This window comes from Lycium barbarum, chromosome 8, assembly GCF_019175385.1.
Source record: "Lycium barbarum isolate Lr01 chromosome 8, ASM1917538v2, whole genome shotgun sequence".
Taxonomy (NCBI): Eukaryota; Viridiplantae; Streptophyta; class Magnoliopsida; order Solanales; family Solanaceae; genus Lycium; species Lycium barbarum.
This window is the reverse complement of record NC_083344.1, coordinates 99,961,159-99,987,171: the sequence shown is the minus strand read 5'-3', so window position 1 is coordinate 99,987,171 and position 26,013 is coordinate 99,961,159. Positions and strand designations below refer to the sequence as shown.

The following is a 26,013-nucleotide window of genomic DNA, read 5'->3' as shown; positions in this document are numbered from 1 at the left end:
TAATTTTTGTCCTTCAGACAAACAACTGTTTAACGTCCTGTTTGGCATAAGTTAGATTTTAAAGGGCAAAAATTAAATATCAGATCGTTTGAAGGAAAAAATTAAAGGGATAAAAGCACTTTTGGTCCCTTAGTTTTGGTCCATGTGATATATGACTCAGCACATTTAACCTTCAATTAATTAAAACATGTAATTTTGGTCCCTTTACGTAGAAAATATCTATATTTGGACTATTTTAGAAGTACATTACCCTCAAATATGGATCAACAGTACAACTTTAACATAATATGTGAGTAATTGCATTTATAGTGATTTGTGACTATTCACAAACTAAGGGATTAAAAGTGCGCATTTCAAGTAATATGAGAGGGATTAAAATCAAAATTTTACTAATAAAGGGACCAAACAAAAGTAGTGTTAACCCAACCAATCTATTTTGAAAGGTTTTTTGTGTAATTTCGTCATGTAAAAAAGGTCGTTGCTATCCCACCCTCAACAAACGGCTCGATCCGTTGAAACAATATAGAGAGCAGTGCATACACCCAAATCTCTGTAAAATCTCATCCAAATCCTTCACAAATTTCTAGGGTTTCTATGAAGATGCATAGAAGAATGAATATTTACATGTGAATAGAGGATTTGGTCTATAATTATAGTAGTATCAAATCTACATGTAAATCAATTATACGCAAGATCTATGGATAGAGAGAATAATGGGGGATTAACATCTATGGATTCAATTGAATCACGTTGGGTATTTCAAGATGATGAGTATGATTCAGATATGGATGATCATCATCATGGTTCTACACCGCGAAATGGGTTAGAATTATTGGACTCTGATGATGATGATGATACCAAAAATAATAATAATAATGCAGTGGTGAGGAAATTGATACGTACTGGACCGAGGATTGATTCGTTTGATGTTGACGCTCTTGAAGTCCCTGGTGTTCAAAGGAACGACAACGACGTGAGTTTCTGTAGTTATGTATTTGTTGAATTGTCTGAACTGCATTAAATGTTTGTTTACTTAAGTATGTGTTTTAGTTTGGGAAATTATTGTATTTACATTCTAGAACCTCTTCTCGTGTTATAAACTTCCCATATAGATGGCCTCTTTTTGTTGATAACGTGATACTCCCGCCGTTTCAATTTGTTTGTCTAGTTTTGACTTGACACGGAGTTTAAGAAAGTACAGAAGCCTTTTCAATCTTGTGGCATTGAATTAAAGATGTGTAGAATGTACCAAAATGCCTTTAATCATGTGGAAAGTTGGAACTAGAGAGTTGCCAAAAAAGGGAAGAGCCATTCTTGTTTAGAAGGACTAAAAAGGAAAGTAAGACAAACAAATTGAAAAAGAGGGGGTATTTCACCAATGGTATTCATTTTATTTTTTGTATAGCCAACTTTAACTAATCCAGAACTGAGGCTTGTAAGTTAATGCCTTAGTTGGCTATACTGGAGCATTGATTTCACTTCCTTGTGTAATCAACATGCTATAAAATGTGTCTGCTGTTTTTTTTGAGAATGAAAATATGTCTGCTGTTAGATACTTAATATTTTCACTATAAGGAGAGAACTGTACTGCAGAGGGTGGTGAAGCTTATCTGACCCCCAAGAATGCTAACACTGATGGGCAGAAAGGGGAAAAAACAAAGAGTATAGAGGGTAATGAACGTTAGATGAAAGGTACAAGAAAGTGAAGTATTTCTAAAGCAAAGAAGGAAGGAAGGAACAAGCAAGTTGTTGAACTAGATATAGGTGACAAATTAGTGTGAATTTAACTTTTCTGCAGGTCAAGGAAGCAAAATACTCAATCTGGTTATTATTATATATTGACAAGTAAAAGGTACGTTAAACTCACTAGAATGGCTACTATAGGGGACATAGATTATCTCTCACGCTCAGTTCTATTTAGGGCCACATTCTCTACCAAGTTTGTAAGCTATTTTATTTCTGAGCTGCTAAATTTCTGTTATCCTCCTAATAAGAGTTATTGCATCACTTTCTCATTTGATGTTTTAGGTGATCCTTGAATGCACATGCATCTCAAAGTATTGCTTATTACCTTATCTTCAATACTTATAACTTTAACCATCTTGGATAATGTGTTCAGTTTCTTGTTTTGTCTTCACATGGGGATATATATGGCTGTGGTACCAGGAATGAAGAATGAATTCTCTTCTAGTGTTTGCCTTAGCCAATAATTTAGTTTTTCATCTTCCTGATCAATAGCTAATAATTTAGTTTTAGCTAGCACTTACTGTACTAATAGGGAATTGCACTTGATAAAATTTAAAATTGCAGAGAACTATAGCCAAATAGACTTCATCCCTACTAAAAAATTGATAGGTTCACGCGTAACGACTGCAAGGTTATACAAGAGAGAAACATTAACCACTCAACATGGACTAGTAGTCCTAGATGTGAAGCAGACGGAGGAGCGAAATAAGAGAAGAGTATCATGCAATCAAGAATTCTAAGGTAGACACTAAGGGCATAAAAATACTCCCTCCGGATCAAAAAAAGAGTCCACTTAGGCTTTTTTTCTTGGATCAAAAAAAGAGTCCACTTAGCAAATCAAGAAAGAATTAATCTTGTTTTTCCATATTTGCCCCTATTAAGTGTTGTATGATCAAATCCCAATGCTTATTTAATTAGGGGTAGTTTAGTCAAATTACCTATTTTTGTCTAGGAGTTAGTAATTTCTTAATGGGTGTGTAAATGGCTAAGTGGACTCTTTTTTTGATCCGGAGGGAGTAGCATTTAAGGACAATTTAATGAAGTAGGCTCCGTGATTTAGAAGCTAGAACAGATATCCAAGGGAAAGAAATGACAAGTTGCATTGAATGTAGGGAATGGGGCCAAAAATGCCTCTTAACTATGTGAAATAGAATAACTTTGCCCTCCGTTTGAATTTGATCCTAAATATGCCTTTATTGATGTGGAATGGCTCAGGATTGCCCCTCAACTATGGGAAATATTTCAATTTTTTCATTGTTTGAATTTGGTCCCAAATATACTCTTTTGTTTTATGGCCAAAGGTTTATTGTTGTTATCGCTGAAGAAGTTGCTCAATTTTGCCTCTCAAAACTAACGAAATTCACTTTTTTTAATCAACCCTTTTATTTTACGGTCAATGGTTTATTTGAGTTCTATTTTGTCAAACGTCGAGTGGAATAACAAAAAGAAGAATATAAAGGAAAAGAAAGAAGAATATGTGGAAATCTTTTTTCTTAAAAAATACACATCAAAACGACAAAAAATATTTCCCCAAACATTCTCTTTTGCTCAACGGATGACTAATAAGTCTTTTCTCTTTCAGTTTCGTGAAGATCAATACTTCTTTGTCTAAGTAAAATTGTGATCATATGCATAAATTTAGGTCAACAAAAATAAAATTGATATTTTATTGATTTTTTTCTTCTTGGCATATCGCACTTTCTTCAGCAAGATCAGATCTCTTTGTTAGTGAACATACTAACTCCTTCCAATTTATTCATTTAAGAATTTCAATTCGGCATTGGGTTCATGAAGATTATTTATTTTCCCACAAAAATGTTTGATTTTTTAGGGAAAAAATCTATTTAATTGTTGTTAAACTTCAAGAGAGTAAAGAGTTTTTAAGGGCGAAAAGACAGAAATATGATGAGAAATTAGATGTAACCCAACTCTTTTAACCACCTTGGATCTGTATAATTTCATTGATTAAATTCTTTTACAAGAAAATTTTAGCGTTAAAACTATTGTCTTTCAAGGTGGCACTCCATTTTAATAAAAAAGGTAAAAATAAGATATTGAAGGTCTGTTAATTTTGATGGATAAATTGGGCATGTTCCTTAACGATAAGGGTATATTTGAGACCGAATCCAAACGGATGGTAAATTTGTTCTATTTCCCGTAGTTGAGGGGAAAACCTGAGCCATTCCACAATGATAAGGGCATATTTAGGACCAAATTCAAACGGAGGGCAAAATTGTTCTATTTCCCATAGTTGTGGGGCATTTTTGGCCCTTTTCCCTGGAATGTATCAAGTGAAGTTCTAGGCGTCTCTATGACCCAAGACCTCGATCACAAGTATTCTGTTGTTGGAATGGGGAGGCGCAAAAAGATGTTAAAACAAAAAAGAGTGGTATTTAATTTTTTTTTGAATAAGGTAACATTTGTATTCCATCCAAAAGTATCAGCATTTTTGTGCTGATGTGAAACTTTACAGGTAAAGCCACCAAAAACAGTGGCCAGGAGGTAGTGATGCTAGTTACAATTTACACATAGCCTAGAAAATCTACCAAATCACCTACTTCCCCCACTGTATCTTGTTTAATCCAAAAATAAAAGAGACTTAGACACTTCATTTTAACTATCTGGATGGAGTTAGCTTTATCTTCAAATTGTCTTGAGTTTCTTTCCTTCCAAATTGACCACCAAATACAAGCTGGAATGGACTGCCACCAATCTTCCTTTGCCTTTCTTCTTCCAATATCTTTCCAGTTGCATAGGAGTTCTAGAGTTGATCTTGGTAACATGCTCTTCAGTTTTAACTACTGCCTGTTGCTTCTTTTGCTTTATTTATTTTGCTATTTTGCTGTCGTTATTTTCTTTTCAAGTCTGCTTTGAGCCGAAGGTCTATCGAAAACAGCCTGTCCACCTCACAATGGTTGGGGTAAGCACAAAGGTTGGGGTAAGTCTGTGTACATCCTACCCTCCAGAGACCCCACTTATGGGATTACACTGGGTATGTTGTCATTGTTGTTGTAGATCTTCTATTGATTATTGTTAAGAAAATTGATAAAAATTTATAGGAATAGGAAGAACGGTCTCCACATGATATTCGTTAACCTAGAGTTTGCACGAATCTGCCTCAAGTCCATACTTGTTTACACAAGGCATGGCGTGCTTATCAAACCTATACCTAACTTGAGACTCTGACTATATTCTGGTTGTAGCTCTCTTACCGCCAACGTTCAATTATGGTTTCTCTTTTGGTTGAATTCATTCAGTGGAGGTCCTTTCCTTTCCTGAGGGAGAATACTGGATGAACCTGTGTACATAAGCTATCCTTAAACCTTTGTTTGATTTCTTCTAATAGGCATTCATTTGAGAATACAGAGTGAACTATTGACTAATTTCAAGTGTATTTGCAGGATGTTTCAACAGGTAGGAATATCCTATTGGCCTTTCAGACTCTTGGAGTTGTCTTTGGCGACGTGGGGACGAGTCCCTTATATACCTTCAGTGTGATGTTCAGCAAAGCCCCTGTCAATGGCAACGAAGATGTCCTTGGTGCATTATCCTTGGTTTTGTATACCTTAATCCTCATTCCTTTGGTTAAATATGTTCTTATTGTTCTTTGGGCCAATGATGACGGTGAAGGTGAGGTGACGTTTGAAATTTGGCAAGTTGTTTTGCATCATTATGCTCCATGTTTTGTGTCTTCTGATTCAATCAATGTCTTTGGTTAATAACTGCAGGTGGTACATTTGCTTTGTACTCATTGCTTTGTAGGCATGCTAAGGTTAATCTTCTTCCAAACCAGCTTCCATCAGATGCTCGAATATCAGGCTTCAGGCTGAAGGTGCCATCTCCAGAACTTGAGAGGTCTTTAAAACTAAAAGAAAGACTTGAAGCTTCATTGACATTGAAAAAGCTTCTTCTAATGTTAGTTCTTGCTGGTACTGCTATGGTGATAGCTGATGGAGTCGTTACACCTGCTATGTCAGGTATATGTAGCCTTTCTTTACTTGTTAAATAGGTACTGCCTTTTGGTCCTCAGAGGTCCTTTTCTTCTGAATGAATTTGCTATTTCTTCCTTTTTGAAGTTTAAGTTTCTTTCAACTTTGTTGATGCAGTAATGTCTGCTGTTGGTGGTTTAAGAGTTGGAGTTCCTGGGATTAAGCAAGGTAATGTAATATTGCTTATTGATCTGGAACCTTTACAGAATTGTTCACTTCTTGGAATATATGTCATCTGCAAGTATTTTGATCCCTTAATTCCCAATCAGTTCAACATGCTTTCTATAAACTTTAAACAGTATTCTGGTAAATAGTTTGCCCGTAATTTCTATTATATCATTCCTTTGCGACATCCATTAAAAGTGGAATGACACAAGGAAGATTAGTTTTGGCACATTGATGGATGACATGCACAAACTGAGGGATGGTTTGTGATTGTTCTTAAATGCAGTTTGGTTATGTGCATATAAATCTCATTGACATTGCCTAGCTAAGTAATGAAAGGAATTTGTGGTTATATTACATTCTGTATCATTTTGGTCATTGGAGTTTGTACCATTTAATCATTCTGCTGCTCAAGTTTTCTAAAAAAGCACAGTTGTGTGAACCCTGATAATTTTGACTGACAACACTGATACGAAGATGCTATCCCTTGTATCCTGAGGTGTTGGGTGTAACTTATGAGAATTAGATGATAGGATGGATATGATTTGCTCTTCCTACCTTATCTGATATCTAATGCACTCAAAGTCCTTTTGGTTGTTAGATTTCTTTTCTTATACTAAATGTCTTTTGCAGATCAAATTGTGATGATCTCGGTGGCATTTCTTGTAATTCTATTCAGTGTACAGAAATACGGGACAAGTAAAGTGGGGCTTTTCTTGGGTCCTGCTTTGTTTATATGGTTCTGTTCCCTGGGTGGAATTGGCATCTACAACCTCATTAAGTATGATTCTAGGGTTTGGAAGGCATTTAATCCAGTTTATATATACTATTACTTTAAGCGCAATTCAACAAAGGCGTGGTCCTCACTTGGGGGCTGTCTTCTTTGTGCAACAGGTAAACTCTTGACAATGGATGTTTTTGATAGCTGACACTGATTGTGATAGGAATCTCACCGAAAAAAATGCACTATAATATGTTTCCTTTTTTTTTATTTTGTTTGTTCTTAGGGTTACTTGAGTGAATACTGGTCTTTGTTTTTTCTTTAGGGAGAAGATTTTGGAAATTACTTTCCTTATGTTTGGACTTCTCTATTTTTTTGACGAAGTAATAAGTTGTCATTGAGGAAAGAAACGACAGAATTTTTAAAGGCAGAGAAAGTTCCTTGCAAAAGATCCAATGGAAGGTCATTACTTCATTAAGTTTTTGGTGTAAAGAACAATATGCAGAAGAGGAAGTTCAGTTAGTGGACTTTTTAGGATTACTGTAAGTATTTCTCGTTCAGTAAAGTGTAAATTTTTGGAGGTGGCCAGCATACCCTTAATGCTGAGGAATACAAAGTTACCAGTTTCAAAAAAAATAAGTTGTCATTGAGGCATCAAGAAGGTGCAAATCAAAAGTTATTACAGAATGAAAGAGTGTGAGTGCTCATGTACAACAAAAACAAACTAGGATGGAATTAGGGAGCAGACCCATTTGGTCACAACTGACTACAGGGACCTGATTAAACCAACAAATAAGGTTAAATAAACATTTAACTTTAAGAGCATGAATTGGAGTTGATATTCCATCAAAACATCTACTATTCATTTCCTTCCAGATGCCCAAAAAATAGAGGCACGAACCATAAGCCAAATTTTGTTGATGGATTTGCCAACTCTCCATGAACACCAGCTTCCATAAGCATCTTTAATACTGTTAGACATGACCTAGGTTAGTCCACAAATGGAGATCATTCTCCATATATCTGCTGCAACCGTAAAACGGAGAAAGAGATGCCTAACGCTTTCTGCTTCAATCTGACACATATTCCTTTGTACTAAATAGCAATTTCATTTGTAGTAAATAGTCCTTTTGAATCTTCACCCGTCCAGCCTTCCTGAGTTCTGGTCTAGAGCAATCAAGGCTTTTCTGGTCTAGAGCAATCAAGGCTTTTCACATCTAATCATTTTCTCCTTTATTGTCCAAACCCAAGTTTCAAGTGCTTTTTATTTGTCCTCTAACTTTTGGAAGGTTAATAGCTTGTTTGGCCAAGCTTCCAAAATCTGTTTATATCAAAAAGTGCTTTTTTTCAGAAGTGTTTTCCATAGAAGTACTTTTGGAGAGTAGCAGTTTGTGTTTGGTTAATCAATTTGGAAAACATTGTTTCCACTATTAGAGCAGTGATTTGTACTTGGCCAAGGATCTAAAAGTGCTTCTCGGAAAAAGTATTCTTTTCGGCTTCTGAAGACAGCTTATGCTTCTACTCAAAAGCACTAATTTGTTTCCAGATTGACCAAATACCTCAACTCTTCAAAATAAGTACCTTAAAAAAAACACCTTTGGCTTCCCAAAAGCTTGGCCAAACAGGCTATAAATTCCAGTAAAAGCTTTGAGTAGTTTTGGTTCATTACATGTGCGACAGAAGGTGACTAAGCTTGTCTCGGAATCCGTGTGCTGTCTTGGCGTAAACCACAATTGATTGCTACTCTCCATGTTCTTGCATTGACCATTAGTGATTGTGTCCTGGTAAAAATTGCTTATGTTTTGGGATTTTTCTGTTTCAAGAACTTAGTTTTAGGGATTGGTCTAACAAAGTGTTAGGTGCAGCTCTTCCATTTTCTTCACTAAAACATACACTTGAATTTTTAGGATAAGTAAACAGATGAAACACATGTCCGATAGATTTGACTCTTCACCTCTCCTTTGAGAGGTAGATATCAATGGCTTAAACATTTCCACTGCGCATAGATATTAGCCTGTGTAAGGTAAGGCTGCGTACAATAGACCCTTGTAGTCCGGCCCTTCCCCGGACCCCGCGCATAGCGGGAGCTTAGTGCACCGGGCTGCCCTTTATAGATATTAGCCTGTGGTAATTTCTTGATGCTCCTTTCCCACTTTGATGAAGACATCTTATCCTCACCTTTTATATCACTTTTTTTCTTAACTGTAGACATTTTCTTGGCCTTTCAAAGAAATATACTTCAGTGTCAGTAAGCATTTTTTTCTCTTTTTTTTTTTTTTTTTTTTTTTGGGTGGGGGTAAACATTGTTGGTCTATATTATCTTTATTTGTCTCTACTTTCTGTGATATAAAGCTGATCATCATTTCTAAAACTCAGGTTCTGAGGCAATGTTTGCAGATCTTTGCTATTTTTCTGTGAGATCAGTCCAGGTATGCAGCAGCAGATCTGGTGATAGGATTTGGGGTTGGGGTGGTGGGCGGTGTACAGATATAATTATATCTACCCCTTTTAGATTCTTGATATTCTTTTCTCCGGTTTCATAGACGGTTATTGAGTATTAATCTTCTTATTTACAGCTTACCTTTGTGTTCCTTGTGCTGCCATGCCTTCTGTTGGGTTATCTTGGTCAAGCTGCTTATCTTATGGAGAACCATGCTGACACAACACAGGCTTTCTTCTCTTCTGTACCAAGTAAATTTCTGGTTCTGTTCTTATGATAACCCTTGTTTACTTAGTATGAAAAATAGTGACAACACAAATTTTCAATATAGTTGTAAGTGATCCATAATCTCTATGCTTCGGTGATAAAAGTCTATGAATCCAAAAAGAGCAACAAAACCAAGTTTTGAGTCTAAATTTCCAATCATGATGCAGGTGGAGCTTTCTGGCCTGTCTTCTTGATTGCTACTGTAGCTGCATTGATTGCCAGTAGGGCGATGACCACAGCAACTTTCTCTTGCATCAAACAATCCACAGCTCTAGGCTGCTTCCCTCGCCTTAAAATTATTCATACGTCTCGAAAGTTCATGGGTCAGATATATATCCCAGTGATGAACTGGTTTCTTCTCGCATTGTCCTTGGTGATGGTTTGTTCTATCTCAAACATATATGAGATTGGAAATGCCTATGGTAATGCCTGGTTCCTTGGTCATAAGAACTTATTTATGTCTTTGCTACTATTTTTTGGTTCTTTCCTTGTGGTCTTTTTTCCTATTACTACTTGGATGCATGCTCTCTTGTTCATACGTTGAAGGTCTTGATATTTATTTTCAGCAAGTGTTCAAGGTCGTCTGATACAAAATTTAAAGGCCTTGTCCATCTACAATCTTGTTTTGACTTTTGGATTTGACCAAACTAATGTGAAATATATCAAATCTCTGGGCAGACGTAAATCCCTTACTTTGTTCTTCTCAGAATAAGATTTGCTTAGTATCATTTGGATGGACTCAGATCGTTTCATGTAGGAGAGTTTATCCAGCGGCCTTCTTGCATGATTTGGGCTTGCTTATAAATCTTGTTTGACTTTTGATTTGCCAAACTTAAAAGTTATATTGTTGATCTGGTGTTTGAAAATATAAACCCTCCAAATTGCAGCATGTTTTCGAAATTATTCATGAAATGCTGCAGTTTTGATCCTTTAGTGGTTATATTTTTATGCTGTTCAGTTATTTGATCTTTGTCATCACAAATTAGTTAGGATATCAGTGTTATTTAACTAGAAGCTGGTATATAGACAAATCACTGAGGGGGAGCATTAGAAGTAACTAATTGAAAGATTAAGGTTAACCACACCTTTTGAGAGATAGAATTTTGTAGGAGTGCATTTACCAGGAAAGAAAGACAGATGAAAAAGGCGTCTATTAGAAAAAGAAAAACAACTTAACATCCAATTTCTTGTCCTTCACTTTTCTTGTAGTCTTAGTCTTGCAATTTTAAACTATGCACTTGATCTTGCTCAGTTTTTGATCCATGTTCAGTCAAATGTGTTATGTAAAATGGGATGGAGGAAGTAGTATTCAACTTGCAGGTCATGACTATATTTTGCAGTTGTTAACAGGGATCTAAATATATCAAAGTGTATCGTACCTATAGTTTCACAGGATATAGTACATGTAATGACAACTTATTTGTTCGTGATGAAACTGAAAGTACTTAAGGTATAGTGTTTTGGCCTGTTAGGCAAGATAGCAGAAGAATATATCATATGTTGCTTGGATAGTTGGATTTCAATTTATAGGTCCCGGTTGGTTTGACTGGTAAAGCAATGGGATCCTTTCAATTTGAATTAATTGATTTCTAGACTGCATTATTTAGGTGAAGGTTTAGACTGGCTTGTTCTAATATGATACATATCCTGTCTGACAGGCATAGCCGAGCTTGGTGTGATGATGATGACAACAATACTAGTTACTATTGTTATGCTTCTGATATGGCAGATCAACATCATTATTGTGCTTAGTTTTGTTGTTATCTTCTTGGGATTGGAGTTGGTGTTTTTCTCATCAGTTTTATGTAGTGTGGGAGATGGAAGTTGGATTATTCTGGTTTTTGCTATAGTCTTGTTTTTTATTATGTACATATGGAATTATGGAAGCAAGCTGAAGTATGAAACTGAAGTCAAGCAAAAGATGTCTATGGATTTGCTACATGAACTGGGCCCCAACCTTGGAACAATCAGAGCTCCTGGAATTGGCTTGCTTTATAATGAACTGGCAAAGGGCATACCAGCTATATTTGGACATTTTCTCACCACTCTTCCTGCTGTGCATTCAATGATAATTTTTGTTTGTATAAAGTACGTTCCTGTTCCTACAGTACCTCAGAATGAAAGGTTCTTGTTTCGCCGAGTCTGCCCCAGAAGCTACCACATATTTCGTTGTATTGCCAGGTAAGCATGCTAATTTTTTTCGTTTCTGTTTGTTTGTGTAGACTATCTGGTCTGATATTTGTGGATAAGGAGAACCTAGTAAACGTTTTACTCTTACATAGCTTTTGAACGACCTGATAAAAACTGCTGCATGATAGGTGAACTTAAAAAGAAAAAAATAGACTGCTGCATGACAGTTGATATCTGTAAATAGTTGTGGCATTTTGACGGTTGCTTGTGAGAAACAGGAACCTGTTGTGTCTTCAAGTGAACACCCATGTTGTGATACCTGTTCTTGTCTGCAAACCGGTTGCTAATTTGCCCAACTCTATGGGCAATTCTTATGTCATGATTCTATTTGGACCCATGCTTTAGAAACGGATGAATTTTGACAGTTTCCTTTGTATAGATGCATTTTCTTTTCTGCATTTTTTGTGTGTTTTGTGTGGAACCTGGCTACTAATATTTTGGTCCTAACTCTTTGGAATGACAGATATGGTTACAAGGATGTTCGCAAAGAAAACCACCAGGCTTTCGAGCAGCTACTGATTGAAAGTCTCGAGAAGTTCATTCGTAGAGATGCTCAGGAGCGGTCACTTGAAAGTGATGGCAATGGTGGATCAGACTCTGAAGAAGAGCATGGCTTTACAAGGGTCCTTGTTGCTCCCAATGGGAGTTTTTACTCACTTGGTGTTCCTCTCTTAGCTGATTTTAAGGACACCGGGAAGGCAGTTATGGAAGAAAGCACTTCAGAAGAGCTGAAGCCTGGCCCTTCGTCCGAGTCGCTCTTGTCCGATGCTGAACAGTCCTTTGACAAGGAGCTTTCATTCTTACGCAAGGCCAAAGAATCCGGTGTGGTTTACCTCCTCGGTCATGGAAATATTAGGGCAAAGAAAAGTTCCTGGTTCATCAAGAAGCTTTTCATAAATTACTTCTATGCTTTCCTTCGAAAGAATTGCAGGAGGGAAATTGCCAGTTTGAGTGTACCCCACACACATTTAATGCAGGTTGGCATGACATATATGGTGTGAGAATTAGCTTCCTGGAAAAGGCCCATACTGATATTTTGGTGAAAGGCAGTTTTAGTGTCAAATTGCCGTTGTGTCCTCCACATCAAATTGGTGAGTGCAGACAAGTGTCCATATGCCTTCCTTGCACGCACCACATCTGAATTGAAGTCCCTTGTCTTATAGCTTGGAAGTCTTTGCGCTGATCCAGTTATTGTAACTAATTTATCACCATCATCGTTTGGGATTCATTCTAACACTGTCTCGACCCCTTAACTTATTATGCTTTTCCATCAACTGAAGCTAGAGAAGCAGGAATAAGTGAAGAATGGAGACACACAATGAACGCCAAGATAGATGCAAACTCATAATAATGTAATTCTTTTCAGTTGTTTTTGCCCTTATGGGTCACTTTCATAAGTTTCTCGTTGAATGACCTTTTAAATGTTGCCGAAGTTTTCACCGCATTGAGTAGTTCATTCATCTTGGAGAATTGTTGTCTTGGTCTTTCACGTCTTCTTTTGGTTCTTGCTTTGTTTTCCATCTGTACGGATGGAATGGTAGCCTTTGTGATCTTGCAATTTGTTCCTCTATATTGTCCTGGATGGACATGTTGGGACTGGATGTTGGATTTGAACGATCAGCCACAAATGGTTGAAATACTTGTGCCACAAAATCTATTTTGCATTTCCGTTGTGGGATTACACTGGGTCTGTTATTGTTGTTGCTTTACATCAATTCTTTTTGATACCCAAGCATTTCATAGATTTGCATCTTTCTTTGCCTGTGAGTAGTGGTGGACTTTTGAGGAGAATGTTGCTTGAGTGCAGATTTTAGCTACTTGGATATACATGCTTACCTTTCTTCATTTGGTAAACACCTATTTTCTTCCTTGATTAGAACTACCTCCTTATTGTGTGTTAAGTGAGGGCATTCAGAGAGTTAAAACCCTATCATATATGGTTTCCTTTGCTGGACTTGTCTGCTTAATGTTTCTCTGTATTGCAAATTTGGCATGTCACACTGAAACAAATTTTTTACACTTGAGGATTAGTTCCCATCTTTTTCATCTGGGGTCTAACTTGCCTACCAAGTTAGGGTGGTTGTTACATATTTTTATTGTATCCTGTTGTTACTTTAAATACAATGTTTGTTTTGATTGTTACTTAACTTTTTATTGTATCGTATCATCAGATCCTTCGTTATGTAACGATAGAAAATTTCCATTTTGTGTGGCATTATGTAACGATTGCGGAATGATAAATTGTATCCATTGTATTCATCAAAACAATACAATGTAGTAAAATACAATATAATGCAATACGATAAGTCATGAAACGATATGTACCAACCTTTCAAACAAGTTGCAAGATTAAGGTATAGTGTTTTCCTAATATGATTAGTTCTTGTTGTGAAACTAATAGCTTTTTAGGGTTTATTAAATTCAGATGGCGCACTTAGGCTCACCAGTAGAAAGACAAAGTTCATCCTCTGCTAGTCACGAACCACAAGGTCGAGCCTTGTTCTCTATTTAGGAATAAGTGAAGTGTTAACTTAGTACTTTGTAGAAATATTACAGTTACATTTTGTAAAATGTTTTTCGACAATTAATTTATGTTTGAACAAGATTTGCACCTTTTTATTTAGAGTAATTATTTGTTTGATTCTGTTATTATTTATTAATGTTTATTTGTTTATGAATGTGTTGATGGATTAAAAGAATGTTATGTGCAACTTCAATCAGGTATAAAAAAGAGACAATCTTTTCCTTTTAGAAAATCGAAAATTATAGAAAAATCTATCAATAGGAGTCTGGAAGTATTCTTAAAATAGCAAAAATAAAAATATTTGTTGTAATAATTAGATTTTAGCAGTGGTTCGAAAATCGCACAACAAATATGGGATTATTTTTTTTCCTGAAAAAATTGAATATTTTCGGTAGTTCATACTTGAAGATTATGTTGTTATTTAATGTTGACAATTACCCAACTGCCGTCCAATCACCGCAAAATAATTTCACAATTAATTGAGATATATTTCAGAAATATTGAATATATTTATCAAAGGTTGCCGTATCGACGCCATATCGCCGTAACATTTATCACGCTGGTTATTCCTATGATTAGTTGGAAGTATCGTTTGTATGACCTCTGTGTATTAAACAATCGCTAACCACTCATCTTCTTGTGACATAAAGAGTTGGATAGAATCCTCTAGCGTTGACTAGACGACTTCAAGTTCAGGCTTTGAAACGGAGAAATTTTTCTGTAAGGAACTGTTTCACTTAAAAGAATCATACTTGACGAAATTAAATTAGTTGACATAGCGAGTTACGAAAATCAGATAATTAAATTATAAAAAAATAAGTATACGTATGAATTGAAACAATGAAGTATGTACGACCAATAAAAGAAGTGTATAAGACAAGTATTCTCTTCCTACTGGCTGTAATTATATTACACTACAACAAGAATAAATAAATAAAGAAACATACAAAGACAAAGTCAAATTTGGGAAATCCATACCCAAAACCAAAGCTTCTATCTTGCCTTTTGCCTCCACAGATAATAATCCAAAACCTTATAATCCCCTTAAAACTCTTATAATATATAGTATTTTTTTTTTCTTCTCTGTTTAATCATACACAAAAGTAGGTCAACACAAAAGTCAACTGGTTGGCATACCCATATTTATTGTCATATTGAGCTCTAGGATACTTGGTAATACTGTAAGTGGAATCTTTTTTAATACCCTTGTCTTAATTTTTGATGATTTGATGATCAAGATTCTGTTTTTGATGTTGCAGGTTGTTAATTTCAAGAATTTGGGATTATCCAAATAATTGATGTTAATTACTAAGGGAAGCCTCTAAGGACAGACTTGCTTTTTATGGATAACTTATGTTGCTTCAGTTCTGGCAACTCTCAGGTCAGGCAGCTTCTTTTAGATTTTTTTTTTTTTTTTTGTAACATTGAGTTTTATGTGTACTTTTGAATAGGCTGATGATCCTGTTGTTTATTTAGATTGAGTTCTTTTTATGATGCTTGTACATAATTTGAGTACTAAATTTTGGGGCTTGTGCATTTTTAGGAATTTTTTTTATGGTTTTAGCTGAATTATGTGGGTTGATTGTTTTGTCTTTGAGGAATAAGAAGATTTATCAAGGACTATATTTGTGTATAGCTTCAATGAAGTGGGTTGAGAATCACGAGGTCTCAAGTTCAAATCTCAAAAGACTAGGTGATTTCTTCCCATCTCTCTTAGCCTTGGTGGACAGAGTTACCTGGTATCTATTGCTAGTGGTAGGTGGCAGATATCTCGTGGAATTAGTCGAGGTGTGCGTAAGCTGGCCCGGACACCGCGGTTATCAAAAAACAAAATTGTGTATACCTTAGGATGGGGAATAGTAGAAATGATGATTATTTGATGCAATCAATAATTATACGAGAAGAAAGCCACTGCTTTCCTTTGGTTTCTATAGTCTAGGATGATCTCCTGCTATATGATGTTCGCTATTATGTGTTACTTTGTTGTAATGATAAAGGAAAACGGGAATTATACGATAGAGTAATTTGGTTTAAGGTTGTTCTCTTTCAAGTTGTTTTCTACCTTTAGATGTTTGCTGTGGGAACAAAAGCCCTGTTAGGATCAAGTGGATGTTGCTTCCCCGACTTTTAACATATACTTCCTTTAAACCTTTAAATCTTAAGGCTTAAGCAGCTGGTTTTTCTTCTTCATTGCTTCCTAACCTCTAAAATTTCTTGATTTAACCCTGTTCGGCTCCTGCTTGCGTATATATTTTCTTAGCAACACTCATTCCATGAAATTGTGGACCAATATATAGTGTCCTGACATTTCTCGTGAAGAAGTGGCATCGTACTCACTGTTTCTAAATTTATAGGACGCAATTAGCCTTTTTGAGTGCCTTATCAAAAAACAAAAAAAACAAAAAAAAATTGCCTGTTTGAGGTAACTTATATGCTATTAGTCATGCTGGTTTTTTCTAATAAACAATTACTAAAATAACCATTATCATAATTGAAATCAATAATGTTGTCTTTAGTCCAAATCTATTTTCAAATATTGAGTTAAATCAGCAACTTTGACATCATAAGGTCAAGTTATATCACACGAAATGGCGGAGGGGGGATATCATTTTTATTCAAGATGGTAATGTTACACCCCCTACTGCTGATTTTTTATACATATTGTATTTTGTATTAGATTCTGTCGATTATTTCTAGGAATGTGAATGCACGATTTTAAGAATTGCTATCTTCATATCAATAGGAGATCTGTTTTTCTATGATTTTTATCTTTGTTTATTATTTCGGTCTTAGTTGCTATTGTCTGGTGCTGACCACTTTGTATAGATATGGTCAACCTCAGTTGAAGTTTCTTTTTGGCATTAGCTTGCAGGACGGTCATCAGGTGGCAAAGGAAGAAGCCAACAAGGGCCTGCCAAGTATGGGTTCTGCCTGGTTAAGGGGAAAGCAAGTCATCCAATGGAGGATTATCACGTTGCTAAATTCATGCAGTTACGCAAAGGGGAACTAGGACTTTTTGCTATTTATGATGGGCATTCGGGAGATAATGTGGCTGCCTATTTACAGAAGCATTTGTTCTCCAATATCTTAAAGGAGGTGATTTGTGGATTTCGAGAGCTTTCACAGCATATTTAACTGCTTATGGCAGATTCTTGGGTTTTACTGTTTTTCCATAGGGCCTTTATTTAATGACAGAAAATATTTATCCGGTGTCCATCTTATTGAATCATATCTTTGAGCAAGATTTTCAGGCTCCTCCACCCCCCTCTTTCTAAACCTGGCATGTGTTGATTTGGTCATACAATGCTACTGGTGCTTTAGCCGAGCATTAGGTCAGACTTGTCAATCTGAATGGGTATTTTGTTGGTCTATAAAAAGAGAAGTTCAAATCCTTTTTAGAAATCTACAGATTGTGATAGTAGAGATGTTGATTGAATCAGATATGAGGGTATAATGCCCATAGACAGCTTCGGACTTTGAAGGAAATAACGATTGCCTTGGACTAACAAATCCTAATGCATATACATTAACATTCAATCTTGGAAAGTCCATTTAATGCATGATGTACCTAATCTTGGACAATATTATTCCTTTTTCATCTCCATGCGGTTATTTTGGGTGGGTATGGTGTTACTTTTTGTTACTCTTACCATATAGATTTGAATTTTCCAGGAGGATTTTTGGACCGACCCTCATAGCTCAATCTTACAAGCTTATGAGAGAACAGATCAGGCTATTCTTTCACATAATCCTGATCTTGGACAAGGAGGGTCAACTGCAGTGACTGCAATACTTATAAATGGGCGAAAGCTATGGGTAGCAAATGTTGGAGATTCCAGAGCAGTGCTTTCGAGGAGGGGGCAGGCGATACAGATGAGTATTGATCATGAACCACATACCGAGCGGGGAAGCATTGAGAACAAAGGTGGCTTTGTCACAAAAATGCCAGGTGCTTATTGACATGCAATGACTTATTACTATTAATGTAGTAGTTCTGTTAGTTTCTTCTCTGTTTAGTTCATCTTGTAACCAAATTGAGAACTAAAGACATCAATAATTTCGAGTTAATTACTTAAATGGTCATCCAAGTTACGTAATTAATGCAGTAAAGTCACTTTTGAACCAATTTTATTTCACGCCTTTGTTCCTCAAATTAGTATGTCCTTTACTTAGCTAAAATTTCTTTATCGAGTAAATATTATTGAGTAAGTTTTAATGGGAATAACTTTTCTGATGTAAATAATAGAAATATTATTTGGTGAAAGAAAATATTTATGGAGTAGATATTATTGATTTGGCACGGAATATACTTAAGAATTAAAGGAAGACTTTGATAAAATTCGTAAGTTGGATGACCATTTGAACTATTTGAAAGTTTAGCGGGTAACATGGCATGTCACGTCATCTTTCCGTGTCTGAAATGACAGTCTGGGAAGGTTGGGTTAAGTTGGATGACTTCATTATTACAAAAAGGTCAAACTTTATTGCGCCATAATTTGGATGACCATTTAAATAATTAACTTAATAATTTCTTCAAGGACTACGTTTGGTTCATTCTCATCTTACATCATATTCCCTTCTTCAATTATTAGTAACAACGTAAAAGGCACTATTTAATTGGCTGTTGATAACAATGTTGTCAAAGGCTTAAGCCCTGAAGCGAGGCTCAAAACATGTTGAGCGCTTCGCTTCTCTTTTTGTGCGCTTCAGTGTCATCATCAAGGCTCTAAGACATACTTTTCCTCGCCAATGAGCCTCTCTTGAAGAGGTGACACTAGATAATTGATATTTCACTTTATCGTAATGTTTTTACAATTTCTTTGTCCGTATATTTGTTATTCATGCTTATTCTTATTAGTCTTGGACTAAACATAGATATATTTGTATTTTTGCACCATTGCGCCTTTTTTCATTAAAGCCCGTAATTTATTTGTGTTTTGCGCTTAAAGCCCCAGCTGACCTTAGAGCTTTTTTGCGCTTTTCGCTTTTGATAACACTGGTTGATAAGTGACCCTTTATTAGGTATTATGTTTTTTCTTACCATTTGAACTATTCGAAAGTTTAGTGGGTAACATGGCATGCCACATCATCTTTCCGGGTCTGAAATGACAGTCTGGGAAGGTTTGGTTAAGTTGGATGACTTTATTGTTACAAAAAGTTCTAACTTTATTGTGTTGTTTCCATAATTTGGATGACCAGTTTAAAAATTAACTTAATAGTTTCTTCAGGTACTGTGTTTGGTTCATTCCATCATTTTCTCATCTTACATCATATTCCCTTCTTCAATTATTATTAACAATGTAAAAGGCACTATTTAATTGTCCGTTGATAAGTAACCCTTTATTAGGTAAATTATGTTTTTTTCTTACTCTAATCAGATCTTGTGAGATTTAGTTTAACTTCTCTCACCCGACTAAATGATGTGATGGTTTGTCCCACATTTGTAGGGGGCAGGGGACAAAGATTCTAATGTGTCTTTATTGTTGTATTTCCTTAGTGAAGTTGTATCTTATGGAAAAGAAAAAATGTTTAACTTTCTAGAACGTGTAAAGATTTTTAGTTGGGGTTATGCGTTAGTCATTTACTTTTTTTAGTCCTATATATTTAGGAGTCCTTTAGTCCTGCCAGAGATTTATATGTTAGTAGAAAATGTAGAGAATAATTATGATGTACTTTTTATTTTGTATAATGTTGGTCTGAGATGAGTTTAAATGAAGCCACATGACCAGTGAGGATTCATATATCCAACTCGTATTTGTTTGGAATTGACACATAGTTATTTTTGTTTTAAGTAGAATTTTTTCTGATCCCAAATAGTGGACAAGCCTTTTTTGGGTTGAAGTAATGAAATTTTATTATGAAGGGCAAAAAAACATCTGTATACAAGTGGTATACCAAAACGTAGAAAGCCTTCCAAAAAGATGTGGCTTTTTATGAACAACACCCGATCTTCTGTACATATAGGAACCTCATGAGTGCACCAAAAAGAAATAAAGGATAAGAGGCTATGCCTCAATCGTGTAGTCCTTCTCTACCCCATCAAAAGCTCTTCTATTTCTCTCTTTCCACATGGTCCACATTAGTGCTAATGGAGCAACATCCTATGCCCTGCATCTTCTCTTTCTTCTTCTATGGGTCCACAATCCAGACACTATCTCACAGTGTAAAAGGAGATTATTACGTCTTTCCCCCAACCTTTTGTCACATGAAACACATACATATGTAATCTTCATCTTGCTCAAGTTCTCAGCCGTCTAGATCACCCCCTCGCAGCTAGCCAAGTATAAAAATACACATTTCTCGGTGCCCTAGGGATCAACATTTCTGTTTGAAAAGCTAGGATCCATGTGCTGTTACCATCTGTTTGATCAACGGTGAGATTGATTTTGGGCTTAAAAGTTTTGGAGTTCTATTTATAACTAGCTTGGTTCGCTTACGACTGATACTACAGTTTATGAGCGCATTAATGAAATATCTAGTTAGGTTAAGTTATCTTGTTGGAAGGACTCCACTTGCATTGACTTGAAGAAGTCTCAGAAGTAGGAAGTAGTAGTTATTGGGGAATTTGAAGAACTGTTTTGTTAATTATTGATGTGATTGTTTGATGAGTTTAACCAGGTTAAAATGAATTTTATGCGTCAAATCCTCACCAGCACAAGTTTTCATGTCATTTTTTAATGTAAGAAGAGTTACAGCCTTATTCACACCATGCTGCGAAGATGTGCTTGTCATGATATTTTGATTAACCTCTGAGCTAATTAGACACACCCTCTTTAGATATTTGTGACTGGCAGTCTGACATTTTATATATAAGGTGTCTGTGTTAGATCTGTTGTTGTCTATTAGTATCTCGCCATGGAATCAACCTTCATTTAGTTTGACAAGAATTTAAATTTGGTGGGGACAGAGTTATATAGTTGAAATCTTTTTCCATGCAAGAACTTAGAGTGTCTTCTTGCAAATTTTACTTCCAGAAACAGTGAACTATTTTCATTCCAAATAAACCTATTCTTATCTAAATTTAGAATTTTACTTCATCAAAAAAATCAAGATTGAGAATTTACACACCTGTCCTTGGAGGGCTAGACTATTCAGATGTGAGCTAGACGTGGAGTGTCTCTTGATGTTACTGCATTCGCGTATTAAAATGCTTATTATCTCAGGAGATTGTTCTAGAGTGAATGGTCAACTGGCTGTATCTCGTGCTTTCGGAGACAAGAACCTGAAATCTCACCTGCGCTCTGATCCTGATGTAAGAGCCGTCGATGTTGATGGAGATACAGATCTTCTCATCCTTGCAAGTGATGGTCTATGGAAGGTGCTCTTTGCTCCAACGTTCAGTTGGTCCCTTTTCCTTCTTGCACTCTCCACAGTGCACTTTGCTCTTTTCTTTCTTTAATTGATGATTCTCCAGGTAATGTCTAATCAAGAGGCAGTTGACATCGCAAAGAAGGTTAAGGACCCACAGAAAGCAGCCAAGCAATTAGCCATCGAAGCGTTAAACAGAGAAAGTAAAGATGATATCTCATGCATCGTTGTCCGATTTAAGGTGTAAGTCCATGACAAGTATATCCCAGTGTGCAGAAGTGAAAACTCTATAGTTAATAGACGGATATTTGTAAGATGAGATGCAACTCCTAGATTCATAGTATTTATAAATGCACCATCCTCCTCCCCTTATTTGTAATTTTCAAGTTCTTCATTCGGGTTGTGTGGTAATTATCTGTTGATTTTTTCTACTCGTAGATTCTGAGGGTTGAATTTTCTGTGTAATTTGCATAAATACTTGCTTTTGGTAGCAAAATATTTCTTGGTGTAATCATGAAAATGGTCAATGGCAAACCATATATATGCTGATGACCGTTGTTTGCAGCTACTTTAGAAGATATTTATTTGCACTTGGTGTCTAAACGAAACTTAAACAATTTATCTTGGCATATTACATAGATAGACACCTTTAATTTGGTATCTAACTGGCAACTAAACATTCCAACTTGGAGAATGCATTTCTAAACACTTCAACTCGTCCCCACTGTGTCTCGTGGATACCCGGTGCTGATGTGGCACATAGCTTTGGAGGTGTGTAGTGATCATTTTGTAAGTTGGAGTGTTCAACTGACAATAGAGACTAAGTTTTAAGTGTCTATCTATGTGTTGTGCCATTTATCTTAAAGAGTTACAAGCCAAAACGAGCATACATATCATTTTTGTGGTAAAAATGTATTTGCAGAACACCAAACTTCATTTATTGATTTGATGAAAATACTCGACGAGGGTGAATATCTTCCACCGCATGAATGACACATGCTTCGATGTTGAACTTCAACACAAACTATTTATCTAGAAGGTAAGGAAAGAAAACCTTCCGTGCAAAATTGTTTTTAAGCATGGAAAATTGACATTCCCATTCAAAAGAAAAATATATTTTTTTTAATTTCCCATCCGGTGTCTGGTACCTGCATTGGAGTTCGACTATATTCGGATTCGCGCCGCTTAGGGTCCCATTCGGGGGGAGGCGCTCCCTACCAAGGATTTTTTCATACTCAGGGTTCGAACCCGAGACTTCTGCTTAAGGGAGGAATAACTCCATCCGTTGCGCCACATCCTTTGGTGGTCATTCGAGAAAAGATGGTAATGGAAAAATACGCATCTAAGAGTTTTACAGTTATATACATTTTCTCTACTTTTCATTAAAAGCATGTTAAACAAAAAAGAGAAATTTAGCGAAATATAGCAAAAAGAGACGAGATCACAAAGACATACTCTAGTGATATCAGTAAAAGTTTTTTATACAATACGTATGAGTTCGACTTCCCTTTCGCCATTCCTCTTTCTTGCTCCCTTGTAACAGAAAAAAAACGGGAAAAAAAAAGAGACTGAAGCAACAAGAATGGAAGTAATGGACATAACAACTTTTTGGGTGGTGAGATGAAGTGCTAGATATCATTATAGGGGTTTTAGCTTTTGTATAAGGAAAAATCGAAGAAAATTGTTGCTGTTTCTGGACGGGTAGTCGGAGTAAAAACGAGATCGCTAAACCTCAGGGTACAATCGAAGGAGTCAGAGTCCATGAAATCGGTGATCTGCTCAATGGGACATCGGAAACCGAAGGAGTGTTGAAAAGCGAAGAGACTCCGAGCCCGAGGGAAAGATACTCGACACAAGTTCGAAGGATCCGCTACTAGCCAGGTTACACACCGCCAATCACGCCGTCATTTGTGTTGACACCCGTACGGGATCTCTAACAACCGTACGATGCGCCGTTTTATGATTTTTAGGGTTTTGCTTAAAGGGTCTTTTTAGGGTTGTTAAGAGGCCCACCTATTTTTTATTATAAATAGGGGTGAACCCCCCTCTTTTGAGAGATACAACAAATACATTTTGTAATATTCTAGATCTTAGCTCAAGCTTTCTGGATTTAGCTCGGTATAAAAGCTATGCATCCAAAGCTATGCATCCCGAACCGAACCAAACTAACTGTGACAGATAACTTATTCTCTGAAGCTATTTTTCTCTTTTTGCTCATTCATATATTGCTTGCTATATCATATTACTTTACGTTAATCACTAATCAAACTACATATCATTTAAACCACATACAAATTTAATTGTTACCATTTTGAGGGTAAACAGTTTGGCGTCCATCGTGGGGCTGAAGATAATAGTGGTGATTGGTTTACAACTCTATTTTTCACTTGTTTCTTTAAGGCTTGTGATTTCAAACAATTTTGAGATGGCAAACAACAGTCACTCGGTGCACGTGAACAACAACGAACTGATAAGTCACCACGACGAAAACAACAACAGTGGGGTACCAAACCACAACGTCCCCCTGCTGACCCCGTCGATCCAAATGCTGTCAAATGGGCCGATGCTATCAACCAGAACACTGGCGGCATTCAGGCCACAGATCATTTAAATATCGATAATTCAACAATTTTAACTCGGGCGCCAGCTCGAAAAACACCGGGCGACACTGTAGAGGAAGTTAACTTACGTTTGATATATGAGATGTTGCAGGAACAATATGTGGCTATAGCTCAGCTCCAAAAGAGAGGCAGCAGAGCAGTTGCGGCAGGGCCAAGTTGGGATATTGAGCCAAGCCGAGAAAAAGATCGGGTTGCTGATGGCGGTAACGAATCGGGGTTCCGTTGCATATGCCGAGGTCCTGAAAATGGTCGAAGGGTTGGCTAAATAGATTGAATCTAATGAGAAAAAGGTAGAAACATACAACTCTCGAGTGGACCAGATCCCAGGGGCCCCTCCGATCTTGAAAGGTCTGGACTCAAAAAGATATATTCAAAGGCCTTTTCTTCCTAGCGCGGCCCCAAGTTGGTCCCGAAAAGATTCAAAATGCCCGATATTCCAAAGTATGATGGAACGACGGACCCACAGGAACATGTGACTTCGTACACTTGTGCCATAAAGGGCAACGATGTTGAAGAGGATGAAATCGAGTCAGTGCTACTAAAAACGTTTGGTGAAGCACTGTCTAGAGGGGAACTAACTTGGTACTACTATCTACCCGAGCATTCCATCACTTCTTTTGAGATGCTCCTGGATGCGTTCATTAAAGCCCATACCGGAGCTAAAAAGGTACAGGCAAGGAAAGCGGACATCTTCAGAATTGCCCAAAGAGACAACAAATTACTCCGAGAATTCATGAATAGGTTTCAAAAGGAACGAATGGAACTGCCCCCAGTCCCGGAAGAATGGGCTGCCCAAGCCTTTACCAAGGGTCTCAACCCTCGAAGCTCAACAACCTCATTTAAGTTGAGGGAAAATCTATTGGAATACGAGGCAGTGACTTGGGCCGATGTCCATAACAGGTATGAATCCAAAATTCGGGTAGAGGATGATCAACTTGAGCTTCTCCCAGGTCCGATAGGCGGAAGCAAGAATTATGAAAGGTCAAGAAGAACGTTCAAAGCAGAGACAAGGCCGTCAAAGGATAGATATCGACCTTATGTTCAGCGGGAGTAGTCCAACTTTAGGTCGGATAGGGGGAAAAATGGTCCAGTCATCATTTGAGCAGGAGTGATAGGCGAATTGATCGTCGTCCGAGCAGTCGAGGTTTGCAGTTTAGAGGTGATACCTCGGGTCGGCTAATAATAGGGACAACCCGAGGTTATCTGAGTACAACTTCAATATTGACTTCACAGATTTTGTCTCGGCCATTGGCCATATTAAAGATGCAAGATGGCTAAGGCCACTAAGATCTGACTGTCACGCCCCGAACCTGGGCCTGGACGTAACACGACACCCGGTGCCTGACTGCATGTGACCGAGCGAACCAACTAGCTGGATGAATCAACATGTGATACCAAAACATAACTAATGTATAAAATAAAACTAACACATGCTGATTAACTAAAAGTCTCACTGAAATATTATAATGCGGAAATACTTAGACAATCTGAACATATCTGAAAGTAGCCAACATGGCTAAACCAAACAACTTAACGACTGCCAACAAGGCTAACATAATAAATATCTGACTGTCTGAACTGTGTCTATGAAGCCTCTAAGAGTACTGAATAATAGAGCTGTCTATACACTGAAATAACTGGATAGCTGACAACGCCCCGAAGGAATTTGGGGCTCACCAGTAGCTGATACGTGCACTCCTAAATAGCTGAGTCGTCAACCTGTATATCGTTGCCTGCATCGCGAGATGCAGGCCCCCAAGCAATAAAAAGGGACATCAGTACATTTGAATTGTACTGGTACGTAAAGCAACTGAAGCAATAAAATACTGGAACTGAAACTGAAATTGAACTAAACATGAAAGCAAGAAGCTGAAGTACTCCCTGTTCTGGATGAAGAATCACCTGTAAAACTGTAAATATAACTGTGGCCTAGGGCCCAAATAATGTGCACAAAAACTGTGGCCTCTGGCCCAAGCAATACGTATGCATAAACTGTGGCCTAGGGCCCAAAAATACAGATACAGGTGTTCAACATTAACAAT

The 26,013-nt window shown here is 36.8% G+C and overlaps 2 protein-coding genes across 3 annotated transcripts; both read left to right on the top strand.

The window, feature by feature from the left end:
• Window positions 1–446: 446 nt before the first annotated feature.
• LOC132606425 (potassium transporter 7-like) lies at window positions 447–12,988 on the top strand. The gene is made up of 10 exons (XM_060319917.1): window positions 447–973; window positions 5,148–5,376; window positions 5,475–5,723; window positions 5,853–5,903; window positions 6,534–6,794; window positions 8,998–9,050; window positions 9,198–9,312; window positions 9,496–9,750; window positions 10,987–11,509; window positions 11,982–12,988. The coding sequence occupies exons 1-10, from the start codon at window positions 698–700 to the stop codon at window positions 12,517–12,519; spliced, it is 2,550 nt and encodes an 849-aa protein (XP_060175900.1). The 5' UTR covers window positions 447–697; the 3' UTR covers window positions 12,520–12,988.
• A 2,001-nt stretch (window positions 12,989–14,989) lies between these two features.
• LOC132606424 (probable protein phosphatase 2C 10) lies at window positions 14,990–21,899 on the top strand. 2 transcript variants are annotated; one of them, XM_060319916.1, is made up of 6 exons: window positions 14,990–15,215; window positions 15,302–15,423; window positions 16,908–17,138; window positions 17,715–17,991; window positions 21,206–21,360; window positions 21,457–21,899. In XM_060319916.1, exons 2-6 carry the CDS (start codon window positions 15,385–15,387, stop codon window positions 21,595–21,597), a joined length of 843 nt encoding a protein of 280 aa, XP_060175899.1. In that variant the 5' UTR covers window positions 14,990–15,215; window positions 15,302–15,384; the 3' UTR covers window positions 21,598–21,899. The 2 variants fall into 2 exon arrangements, with proteins under 2 accessions (XP_060175899.1, XP_060175898.1); XM_060319915.1 differs by having other exon boundaries at window positions 14,990–15,223.
• Window positions 21,900–26,013: the final 4,114 nt, after the last annotated feature.

Bases quoted from the DNA above. Each gene is read 5' to 3' on its own strand.
- LOC132606425 (XM_060319917.1), top strand. From the start codon at position 698: ATGGATAGAGAGAATAATGGGGGATTAACATCTATGGATTCAATTGAA. The intron at 5,904-6,533 runs GTAATGTAATAT...TGTCTTTTGCAG, and splicing joins AGTTCCTGGGATTAAGCAAG to ATCAAATTGTGATGATCTCG. The intron at 9,751-10,986 runs GTAATGCCTGGT...CCTGTCTGACAG, and splicing joins TGAGATTGGAAATGCCTATG to GCATAGCCGAGCTTGGTGTG.
- LOC132606424 (XM_060319916.1), top strand. From the start codon at position 15,385: ATGGATAACTTATGTTGCTTCAGTTCTGGCAACTCTCAG. The intron at 15,424-16,907 runs GTCAGGCAGCTT...TTTTGGCATTAG, and splicing joins TCAGTTCTGGCAACTCTCAG to CTTGCAGGACGGTCATCAGG. The intron at 17,139-17,714 runs GTGATTTGTGGA...TGAATTTTCCAG, and splicing joins TCTCCAATATCTTAAAGGAG to GAGGATTTTTGGACCGACCC.